Raw genomic sequence first — 12184 nt, 5'->3', positions numbered from 1 at the left:
TCCTTAAGTAGGGGACCGCCTGTACTGCATACGTTGGTTTAGAAATATATGAGCGCCATAGTCATGAAGTAAGAGTTCTCCTTATGGAGGCTTTGCCAATTAAGGCCTCCTTATAGCCATTGATGCTCCACTAGGGTATTCTAGGAAATATGCAAATATGTTTTCCAAGGTGGGACAAGGAAAACAATGCCTCTTTTAGATACCTTGAAATGCAGCTCCCTTAATATCAAGCATGACTTGATAAAAACATGAATAGATCTACTAGTTTGGTTTAATCCCATACATCATGACATTAGGGTAATGACATAGCAGCCTGATGACATGATGTATGGGATTAAACCAAATCAGTATCTATTCATGTCATTAGGCTTCTTGAAAGTCGTGCTTGATGTTAAGGGGGCTGCCCTTAATGTATTAAAAACGTATTTGCATATCTCCATGGCCACAGACAGCAAATACATATTAATAATTGCCATTGCAAGACTTAGTACAAAACCACTTTAAATAGGCCGTAGCAACAGACTACAACGTCCTTAGCAACAGACTACACCAATCTTAACAAACTAGAATATGCTAATTCTTCTTTTACTGAAAGGAGCCATGTCCTGATAAGGCTGATTTTACCAGTCCATAGTAAAATCAAGCAGTACCCAGTGCAGACCAGACTATGGCCTCCATATTGTTTTGTACCTGGTCTCTTCTATTTCGGCCTCTCTTTCCTCTTGGAGAAGTTCCAGCTGAGTTTTAACAAACTCCTCCATGACATGAATTGAATGGGACAGATATGTTCAGCTGTCAGTCCCTGTCCGGTGTCACCGTTATCGCTTTCCCCGGCACTTCCTGTTTAGGCGGAACTAAGAGTGATGTTATTGTTTTTTCCGAGGGGACGTATTTCCGGGGCGCACGCGGCCGCGGTGTACGGAATCGGTGGTGAAGGTTGTACAGAAGGAGACACGTGATGGCTGTCTCCTGCTGCGGGCGGCTGCTGAGGAGTGTGCGGGGGGCTGCTGCAGGTAACGGGGGGCGCAGGACTGCACTGACAGATGGGTGACATTCACACGGGGTGACAGGGTGCTGCAAGGGAGGTCAGATCATTGCAGGGACATGTACCTCTACTAAACAGTCATGTGGTCTCAGACTACAACTCCCAGCATGCTCTGAGGATCCCTCTGATGTATAATCAGTCACATTTGTCACTCGGGATTCAGGGAAACCTTTACATTTGCTAGAATCGTGTTCCTTTGCACATAACTATTGCACTGTCCCTCTATTATTCCTCCTGGAAATATTTTATATAACATTTTTCAATCCTCCTTCTACAAGATATCACACTGTACAGTCCAATTAGAGATGACAGTACGGTAACACACAATGGTCACTGTCCTGATACATTTCCAGGAAGAATAACAAATGAAATGGAGAATTAACAGCCCCATACTTCAGTGCTGTCTCCCCATACGGTCTGATCATGTCTACTGTGACTGTAACACCCAATGGTTAGTTCCCTATAGCATTTACCAGGAGGAATAGCAGAGGAATTGAAGTATTACATTCCACTTACACAAGTATTCACCCCATCATACTTCCTGATGATGTCAACACTGACTGGAGAACAACAGTAACAGCCAATTGTTAGTTTTCTAATACATTTCCAGGAGGAATAACAGAAGAAATGAAAATTTTAATTCCTCTTATACAAGAGACGTTAACTCCACATTGTCTGATGATATCAGCTCCAAATGGACAGGGATGGCAAAATACAGCTGTCAGGAATTTTTTACATTTCCGTGAGGAATAAAAGGGGAATTTATTAAATTCCACTTATACAAAACATATATACGGCCACCATACAGTCTATCGCTGTCAGCTGTAATTGGACACTAATTACAGCTAATTATTTTTAAATACATTTTCCAGGATGAATAACAGAAGAAATAAACATTTTTAATTCCTCTTATGCCCCACGCATATAATGATATCCGCTCCCTAAGGACAGGAATTGCAACATCCAGATGTTCAGATTTTTTTCTATAGAGTTCCAGGAGGAATAACAGAGGGAATGTGAAGGGTTACATTCCACCTACATAAGTGATGTCACCCCAAATCAATCTGATACCCTAAGCTGTAATTGTACAAGGACGGTAACACCTTTTCTTAATACACTTCCAGGAGGAATAACAGAAGATATGAAAGATGTAGTTCTACTTATACAAGAGAGGTGACCCCATGCAGTCTGATTATGTCAGTTCTGATTGGTTGGGGCCAGTAGCACCCACTTGCCTGGGGGGTTTTAATTTATTTCCCTGAGGAATAACTGAGGGACATTAGAATTGAGAGTCTTATATGTGAAATGTTGTAGAGGGATGTGTCATAAATCCCCTACAGGGGTCAACCCCTTATAATGGAGGAATTATCCTGTAGTAGCACCCAGCACCCGGTCGCCTATTGTTAACCAGTAAGACGCTGCTGCGGCAGTTGTATCTCCTGTTCTGCTGGAGTTTGATAATTTTGATGGATGACTCCATATGGAAATAGTTGCTGGGATCTGGATGACTTTATTCGGGTCTTTCTCAGTCTAAGAATAACCACAGATAAGAAGCCAGAACACAGCAAACGCTCCTTATCTTATGCCGGGGATGAGAACATCGGGACGGAATCCGGATGGAATTTTACATAATAAACAAGAAAAAAAAGACAGAAAAAAGAACCAATGATATAATAGGAAACGGCATAACTAGTAACATTCCCATACTAAAAGGGATCTAACTTTCATAATGTGTCAGTGCTTTTTACCCTCCGAGCCAGTGGGTGGGGCCTATGGGTACGCACCGAGCCAGTGGGTGGGGCCTATGGGTACGCACCGAGCCAGTGGGTGGGGCCTATGGGTACGCACCGAGCCAGTGGGTGGGGCCTATCGGTACGCACCGAGCCAGATGCTGTAGGAGTCTCATGTATACAATGTTACAGAGAAATAAGGACCAGTGTTGATGTGAACAAAGCACTTCGGGTGAGGTAGAAGACTTTTTACACACACACCTGCTCCATATAGCACATGTATGACAATGGACAACTTCGAACGCCTATAACTTATAAATCATGGCACAGATAAACACAGTTCTAGTGTCATTTTAAAGAAAATCTAACACCAAAATCAATCATGAAAAACCAGGGACACTTACTCATAGATCGTGACTGTGGTAATCTTCTTATATTTCTCATCCATTGCCTCCTTCCTACTAAAATCAACTTTTAAAATTATGCTGAAGCACCTGAAGGATTGCTAGGCTTTTTCCCCGAGTCCCTCTGTAGATTCAGAGGCTGTTACACTGTGCACTTTTTCACTGTGTGAGGTTACAGCAGGCACAGGGAGGGGCAAGTTCTGATAGAGTAGGTGGAAGGGTGAGAAAGTGTAGCAGCCTTTGAAAATACAGCACAGAGGGGCTCTGGAAACCCACCCCAGAGTAATTTTGGCTCATTAGCATAATTAAAAAGTTGATATTGGAAGGAAGTTGATATGGATAACACATATAAGAAGATTACCACAGTCGCGGTGCCTGGATCTATGAGTAATGTCCCTGGTTTATCATGATGGATTTTGATGGTAGATTCCTTTAAGAAAGAGTCTTGGCAAACACAAAGCTTACTAGTATAGATGAGCGGACATATTGCTGAATTGGTACTTGAACAGCCAATCCGGCACATTGACATCCGTAGCAGCTATATCCAGGTCCACCGGCCAAACTAGTGCTAGGACCCTGCATCCACCAGGCAGCAAGGAAGATGGGTGTATGTGCTACTGCATATCTTTGACCGCTGCGTTTCCGTACTTTAAAGGGGAGAATCTCCCCTTCATCGGGATTGTGTTTTTAGGTGCCTCAGGATATTCACTGATCTTGGTTCCAGAGCAGCAGAATTGACATCTGGCATATACTACAGCTAAGGCACCGTACACACAACCGTATGGGGGCCCGTTGTACAGCTGCATGTAGGACACTATGTCACCCAATCTTGGTGCTGTGAACACACAATGTCTCGCCACACAGTGACTGAACTGGGCGGTATAAGACATGTCCAATATTATGCCACTAAAGCCTACAATGGGGGGTTGGGGGAGCACTCATCATCTTCAGCTGCACCTTCCCCCCCCGGGACTCACCACATGCTGCTGGAAGGGATCCAGGTAATGTGAAATAAACTATTGTAAAGTACTGAAATGATTCTGAATGCTGACAAAGGCATTTTTAAAATCGTTTTTTTTTTTTGGAAACTGTCACCAGCTAAAAATGACATTCCTTATGACGGGTTCCCTTTAAAGGAGTTTTTCTTGGACATGAGCTTTTATAGACCGGTCCATGCACTGATCGCAGTAGGACCTGCGTAGCGACTTCACGCAGACAGTGCCAGAAGCAGACGGCTCTATTTAAACTTGCTTTTAAGTAAGAATTTTTTTTCATTCCAGTTTCGTTGCTGCGGCCGCTCCCCCGATGTCTGAGTTCACAGAGTTCTTCTCTGCAGCCCAGGTAAGTGGTGTTTCTGCTAGTAGAATGATCCAGGGTTATGCGCACTATAACGGTAATATCACATATATCCACCAGGGATAGCAAAATTACACTTTTTACTTTTTTCCAAAAATGTGTCACTTTTTGAGAAGCGTTTTTTTTTTTTTTTAATTCTTTTACGCCCTCACTAATGTAACGTTATCCTCTGGTCTCAGCTACGTCCCGAAGACGTCTTTATCCGAACCACCTTGGCCCGAGATCAAGCTTCCGGATCCCATTGTAGAAACGGAGGAACACAAAGGTGAGAAGCTTTTATTTTTTTGTTTTTATAGGAAATTGGCATTGGAAATACATAGGCAGCAAAGTTTATCAGATTTGAACACATCTTATCCATAAACTACAGACATTTCCAGCAAAGATTTATTATATACAGATTTATTAAAGGAAATCTCCCATCAAAACCCATCCTGATAAACCAGGGACATTACTCATAGATCCAGGCACCGTAAGTGTGGTAATCTTCTTATATTTGTTATCAGTGGCCCCCTTCCTACTAATTTCAATTTTTACAATTATGCTAATGAGCCAAAATGACTCTGGGTTGGGTTTCCAGAGCCCATCTGTGCAGCAGCTTCACAGGCTGCTACACTGTCTCACCCTTCCCCCTGCTCTCTCAGCGCTTCCCCCTCCCTCTGCCTTCTGTAACCTCACCTAGTGGAAAGGAGAAGTGCCCTGGTTTATCATGCTGGATTTTGGTGGTAGACTTTTCTTGAAAATGACACTAGAACTGTGTCTCTCTGTGCCATAATGTAGAAGTTCTAGGTGTTTGAAGTAGGCCATTGTCATAACTTCTATATGATTTCAAATCTTCTAATATTTGTTATCCATGGCCTCCTTCCTTTACAAATATGCAACTCTTTGGGGTTTTACCAGAGCCCCTCCGTATTGTAGCTTCACAGGCTGTTACACTGTGCAGGACCCAACACCACCCCCCTCCTGTGTGCTGGAACTTCCTTTGCTGCACTGAGATTACATCAGTCAGAGTGAGGATTAGAGTGCAGAATGAGCTGTGGGAGACAGTGTAAGCAGCATGTGAAGCTAGAGCACAGAGGAGCTCTGGTAACATCCCCAGAGCCCTTCTTGCTCATTAGTATAATTTTAAAAGTTGATTTTAGAAGGAAGGAGGCCATGGATCATAAATATTATAGGATTACCACAGTCACGGTGTCTGGATCTATGAGTAAGGCTGGATACAGCATGATAGATCCAAGCCTCTGGTCATACTGCTCCATCCTGCTGTGTAATAACCATGTCTTGGCTATGAAGACTCGCGGGTAGATTTGTGTCCAGCTGCAACAAGACAGTCACATAGTTACAGAGCGGAGGACGTGGTGTTTGTGTCCTGGATACCCGGCCGGGGCTTCTGCCTTGTGTAGTGTAATATTTATACAGAGCGGTGACATAATATATACTGACCACACGAATACACAGATGGCGTCAGGCTGCGGCTCCGCCAGGGTCTCCGCTGCTCGTATGACTAGCGTTTGTCACTCGTGGCCGATGTTTCTGCCGCTAATTAATATTTGTTGTTTCTGATCTATATTATTTTTTTTATCCCCTTGTTGTCGTTCCCCGTAGAGCTGGTCCAGAAAGTAAACAGCCTCATCGCTGCGGGACAGCACGGGCGGCTCTTCGCTGTCGTCCACTTTGCAAGTAAACAATGGAAAGTAACTAACGAAGACCTTGTTCTGATTAACGGGATTGTGGACGCGGAGTGTGGAGACAGGATCCGGCTGGAGAAGGTCCGTTATAGCAGAGCTTGTGTGCGGGGTTACAGAGAAAAGATATTTGACTGTAAAAATAGAAAAAAACGTATGTACAATCTGCTCAGCTCCTCCTGCTCCTTAACATGCTGCCTGCAGATAGGACACTATATAAAATCTGCTCAGCTCTTCCTGCTCCATAACATGCTGCCTGCAGATAGGACACTATGTACCATATTCTCAGCTCCTCCTGCTCTATAACATGCTGCCTGCAGATAGGACACTATGTACAATCTGCCCAGCTCCTCCTGCTCCATAACATGCTGTCTGCAGATAGGACACTATGTACAATCAGCTCAGCTCCTCCTGCTCCATAACATGCTGCCTGCAGATAGGACACTATATAAAATCTGCTCAGCTCTTCCTGCTCCATAACATGCTGCCTGCAGATAGGACACTATGTACCATATTCTCAGCTCCTCCTGCTCTATAACATGCTGCCTGCAGATAGGACACTATGTACAATCTGCCCAGCTCCTCCTGCTCCATAACATGCTGCCTTCAGATAGGATACTATGTACAATCTTCCCAGCTCCTCCTGCTCTATAACATGCTGCCTGCAGATAGGACACGATATTGACTTGTGCTACACAAGTGTTACTCTTCGCCTGTACATGTGACATAGTAGACTGTTAGGGTTTTGCCAACTTTTCTGTCAAATATGGAACAGTCTTATAAATGAGGCGCAGTGTGCCCCCCATCCCCCTCCCCCTGTATGTTTTAGCAGAAGCGGCTCCTCCCCACACCCTTCCCAATCTCTGGGTTATAAATCCAGTTTATTAAGGTTATTATTTCCACAATCTCTCGCTGCGTCTTTGGCGCCTCCTGTATTGGCTCTTTAAATGCTGCACTAATAGCGTTTTTACTATTCATGGATTTCCTCGTTTTCCGGGAGATTTGGATAATGATCTCGTTAGTTTATATCGCTCTGTATTTAGCTGTCATTTTCTTTTGACGTTTCTTTATTTCTGCTGCTTTTTTAGGTTTTGCTTCTCGGCAGCGATAATTTTACATTAGTCGGACGACCTCTTCTCGGGTGAGTAGTTTTTATGCCCCATAGAAGATATTTTTATCGTATTCCTTCTGTTTTTTTGGTTTCTTGATGAACTAATAAAGTTACCTTTCATGCCATCCAAATTTCATGTCCTTAGTTTTTACCCCACCCCTAGTGTGCCCACCTTAAAGGGAACTTGTCACCGGGTTATACCCAACCAAACTGCTGGTCTATAAAAAAATATGACTCTTCTAACTGAATTTTCACATGAGACGAGTCAATTTTAGAGGTTGCAGGTGTAGTGTCACTTCAAAAGCCTCTATCTTCTGTTCTGTAGCACATAGAAACATGCTGCTGGTGCCATAGTAAAGATAGGATTTTCTTCTTTCTGTTCACAAGCTTATGCTTCTGTGAGCAACAGAACTGGACAAATAGGCAGTAAAATATAGGTGCTAACTTGATCCTTTGCTGCTGCTTACATTTCCAATGATGTCTTTAGGTGCCGCTATATGTCTGGTTCTGTAGCGCACAAAAGCATAAGCCACATGTGAACTGTAAGGTGAAATATCATTAATGTGACACAAAAAAACCTGCATCTAAGTACATGACAACAAAAGGTAGGGGATACTGAAATGACTCTCTGCCTAAAACCACTAAACTTGACTCATCTCATGCAAATTTCCACATTTTTGCCTGATTTTTGGGGGAGATTTTTTAAATTGGTAAACGGGTGAGATTTCACAAGAACATTTTGTTCCCTACCTGCGCGGGCTCGTAATTTTGCCTAAAATAAAAAACTTTATTTAAATTTTTTTGTTTTCAAACAAAAATTTACATTTCTGGGATTTTCTTTTTCTGCTTGTCTTTGGCAAAGAATAGAACACCGGCTCCTGGCCTTGGGAGGTCATGTGACCTGCTTTGTCCAATGAGTGGCCTCTTTGGATCACGGGATGTCACTTCCGTTTTCCAGGCGACTTCACTTCCTGTGTTGTCCCACAGTCGGAGGAGGCCCCCACTGATTGATGTGCATACCATGACCCCCGGCACTTTTGGTCCTGGGGAAGGCACGGGTGGGGCAGGTTAATGCTGTGGGGGTTTTATTGCTCATCCTCTGCTACATATTATTGGTGATTTTCTGTTTTTATGAGAAAACCCTTTACGCTAAGGAAAGTTCTCCCAGCTTCGATGTTGGCTCCACTGCTTTTTGATTTTGCTATTATAATAAAAATTGGACTAAATTAAATTAATTTGATCAATCCCCCAGCTCTACCACCACATAAGGCCCCATTCGTAGCCCTCGCATACTATAAAGCTCCCTTTGGCCATAGAAAAATATCCCCGACAATGTGCAGCTGTGGTTTTTATTTTTGTTTTTACCTAATTTTCATTAACGGCCAATTGGATGGATTTACCGGACTGACCGGGCCCTGGCTCAGTTGGTCTCAACACGTCGTGAGCACCTGGCTCCATTGTCTCTTACTCACAGCATCATGGATTATCTACAAGTAATCCCCTACTTAAGGACACCCAACTTACAGACGACCCTAGTTACAGACGGACCCCTCTGCCCACTATGACCTCTGGTGAAGCTCTCTGCATGTTACTATAGTCCCAGACTGCAATGATCAGCTGTAAGGTGTCTGTAATGAAGCTTTATTGATAATCCTTGGTCCCATTACAGCTAAAAATTTTGAACTCCAGTTGTCACCGGGGCAAAAAAAATGTTGTCTGGATCTACAATTATAACATATAGAGTTTCGACTTGCATACAAATTCAACTTAAGAACAAACCAATGGAACCCATCTAGTACATAACCCGGGGACCGCCTGTATATCTTTGTTTTTACCTTGTGTAATAGATTTGCTAAGTTTGTCTGTCGGTAAATCGTCTACAGGAAAGACTTGGTGCGAGTCGAAGCGACTGTGATTGAAAAAACCGAATCCTACCCAAAGATTAACATGAAGTTCTGGAGGCGACATCGATACCAGAAGAAGAAAAGTAGGTTCTGTTTGAGTGTTACAGGAAGGGGAGGGGGATAAGCTGAAGTGTTAACCCTCCTGATGTCTTGGCCTATAATAAACACGGCATCTAGGAGGTCTGACATTTGTACTGTGAATCCTTGGGTAGGCTGTTTGTTCGGAGTATTGGCCGCTCTGACCTTGCTGTTAGGGGGTATTGGGGGCAGTGAGTACCCACAATCCCATAAACTTACATAGGGCGATCCCTTTAAAAATTGTATAATCTTTCCCAATGACAACAAAATCCCTATATTTGTACAGACCAAATGACCACGTCTGATATCTTGGATTAGAGAAGTAAACATTAAGTTTTTTTGTTGTTGTTTTTTAGCCTAATTCTTGCTTCTTTTTTGTCTTTCAGTAACCATCTTCCCCCAGACCATCCTGAGGATTAATACCATTGAAATCGCTCCTGCTTTATCGTGATGTTGTATAATTTTTTGTTTTTTACTTTCATTCCTGTTATTAAACTATGAAGAATACAAGATTTTGGTTGTTTTTTGTTCTAAATTTGATTTTATATAACTCTTCCTGATACAGAAAGTCATTGGCTAGTTAAAGGAAAAATGAAAAAGGGGATCTATATTGGGGCACTAATACCAAATTATGAATAAATAAAAGAGAGAATTTTTAGATCTTAGATTTTTTTTAGATTTTAGAGTGGCCAAACCCTTTTTATCAATAAATCTGTTACATTAGACATATCTCTCTTGACATGACATGTCTTTGCCTCCTTTGAGAGCTTCAGCCTTTCCCTGTTCTTATCTTGCTGCTCTCTGCATATACACACATATCTGACTATGTTTACAGCTCTACACGTCTCTGACTGTATCTTTCTTCACACAGTCTGTCCTCTAAGGCAAAGACAGAAAGAGGGAGGGATCAGGATGAGTCACAACTCTTCTGCTACAGCTCCTCCTATTCAGCAGAGCTCACACATGTAAATAAAGATTCACAGAGAGGCTGCACACAGTACAAGAGTAAGTAGCAGGACTGTTGTATCGCTGGCTGAACATTCAGGAATTATCCACAAGGCGGTAAAGGCAACTTGTGTAAAAGAGTGACCAACCCCTTTAATGAAGGCAAATTGAGTTGACTCTTACGAAACATTATGTTGCATCCATAAATTGATGCAGAAAGAGTCAACTTTCTCCAGATATGCAAATTGGACTGAAAGTGCACCAGGAGCGGGCTCTATAAATTGCCAAAAATGCTACAGCTCTTCTCTCCAATATCCGCCACCCCTTAAGATATTAGATATTCACAGCCTACATCACAGCTATCCATCCCAGGAGAGGGGATAATAATCTGATTTGGGGAGGTCAGGCAGCTGGAACCCGCAACGGTCACGAGAACGCCATCCTGTACTAGCTTATTGAAAATTGCTGAGCACATCGCTCGACTATCTCTAGAATTCTCACAGACCCTGATGAAATTTTTTTCTCTAGACACCAAAATTCCTGAGAAAGCACTGAGGTACATTCTGCCACCTGATATGCTAATTCGACTCTGTACTGTCAAGTGGGAGGTCCTTAAATGATGTTGCAATGTCCAACTGACAACACCAAAACTCCCTGTTTGGGAACATTGGAGTCTATTAAAAAAATTCAACTGTGCCCGAATCAGTAGAGTGACACTTATTAATGAATGTTGAAGTTTTTGGAGGTGGTAAAAGGTAACCTTTTGTTTAAAGAAAATCTACCATTTGCTTTTATGCATTATGAACCAAACACACCTTAAGAATGCTGTAGCATATCTTGTTTAATCCTACAACCAAGTGATTCTGCTCAAAAAACAATTATAAAATTCAGGACCTTGGGAAAGCTGGGTGCAGACTGCCAAGAACTGTCCAGACAGGACTAATCAACCTGAGCTAGATGACTTGTACTCAGCAGCTGGGGTTTGATTACTTCTATGATTGATTACTTCTGCCTGTCAGGGACAAAACAATGATTACATCATTCTCGGCTTACGCCGGGCAGGACAAGGTTGGAGCAGTGCATAATTAGGGTGAGAAACAGCTTCATTATCATAATTTTAGAATAGTTTTTTTCAGCAAGCACACTTGTTCAGGGATTAAACAAGATATGTTTCTGCGTCAGTGTAGCTACAGCATTCTCAATGTATGTTTAGTTCATAATGCATGAAATCAAATGGCAGATTTCCTTTTAAAGATACCATATATACTCTAGTATAAGCCTAGTTTTTCAGCACAAAAAATGTGCTGAAAACCCAAACTCGGCTCATACTTGAGTAAAAAAAAATATATCAAAACTCACCTTTCCGGCTTCCCCCGCTGCTGGCTATATACTGGGGGATATGGGCTGGCAGGCTATATACTGGGGGGAAGGTGCTGGCTATATACTATGGGGCAGGGTCCGGCAGGCTATATACTGGGGGGGCTGTGACCAATGCATTACCCACCCTCGGCTTATACTCAAGTCAATAGGTTTTCCGAGGTTTTTGTGGTAAAATTAGGGGACTCGGCTTATACTTGGGTCGGCTTATACTCGAGTATATACGGTATATGCAATTACTTTTGTCTTCTTGGGTATTTAAGAATCACAAAATTACATCTGTACGAAACCAAGGCATATCCGTGTTCCATGTCTGTCTGTGACCCTTTCCTGACAAGTTCATTGGGCAGAGACGACGTGTTAAAAAGTTGAGGACAAATCCAAAATATTTCCCAGTGACTTCTGGGCAATTAAAAAGGCTGTTGTCCATCGAGACGATACGGCATCTGAGCCGGTGGAAGAACATTGCCGAAAGATGTTAATTTAATCTAATGGAGCTTCTAATTAAATATAGGAAGAACACACAGCGGGGGGCTGAGAACAAAGCGGGAA

The 12184-nt window shown here is 42.6% G+C and overlaps 2 protein-coding genes across 2 annotated transcripts in view; one reads left to right on the top strand and one right to left on the bottom strand.

The window, feature by feature from the left end:
* Positions 1–905, bottom strand: part of IGHMBP2 (immunoglobulin mu DNA binding protein 2) — a 33168-nt gene extending 32263 nt beyond the window's left edge. Inside the window, exon 1 of the mRNA XM_072118532.1 lies at positions 691–905. Coding sequence (XP_071974633.1) covers positions 691–761 — 71 coding nt within the window. The 5' untranslated portion in view covers positions 762–905. The remainder of the gene's footprint in view (positions 1–690) is intronic.
* MRPL21 (mitochondrial ribosomal protein L21) lies at positions 866–9820 on the top strand. The gene is made up of 7 exons (XM_072118533.1): positions 866–1013; positions 4460–4520; positions 4715–4800; positions 6138–6301; positions 7306–7358; positions 9212–9315; positions 9697–9820. Exons 1-7 carry the CDS (start codon positions 959–961, stop codon positions 9759–9761), a joined length of 588 nt encoding a protein of 195 aa, XP_071974634.1. The 5' UTR covers positions 866–958; the 3' UTR covers positions 9762–9820.
* Positions 9821–12184: the final 2364 nt, after the last annotated feature.

The sequence above is a fragment of the Engystomops pustulosus genome, chromosome 7, assembly GCF_040894005.1.
Source record: "Engystomops pustulosus chromosome 7, aEngPut4.maternal, whole genome shotgun sequence".
Lineage (NCBI taxonomy): Eukaryota > Metazoa > Chordata > Amphibia > Anura > Leptodactylidae > Engystomops > Engystomops pustulosus.
This window is presented reverse-complemented; position numbering and strand designations above follow the sequence as displayed.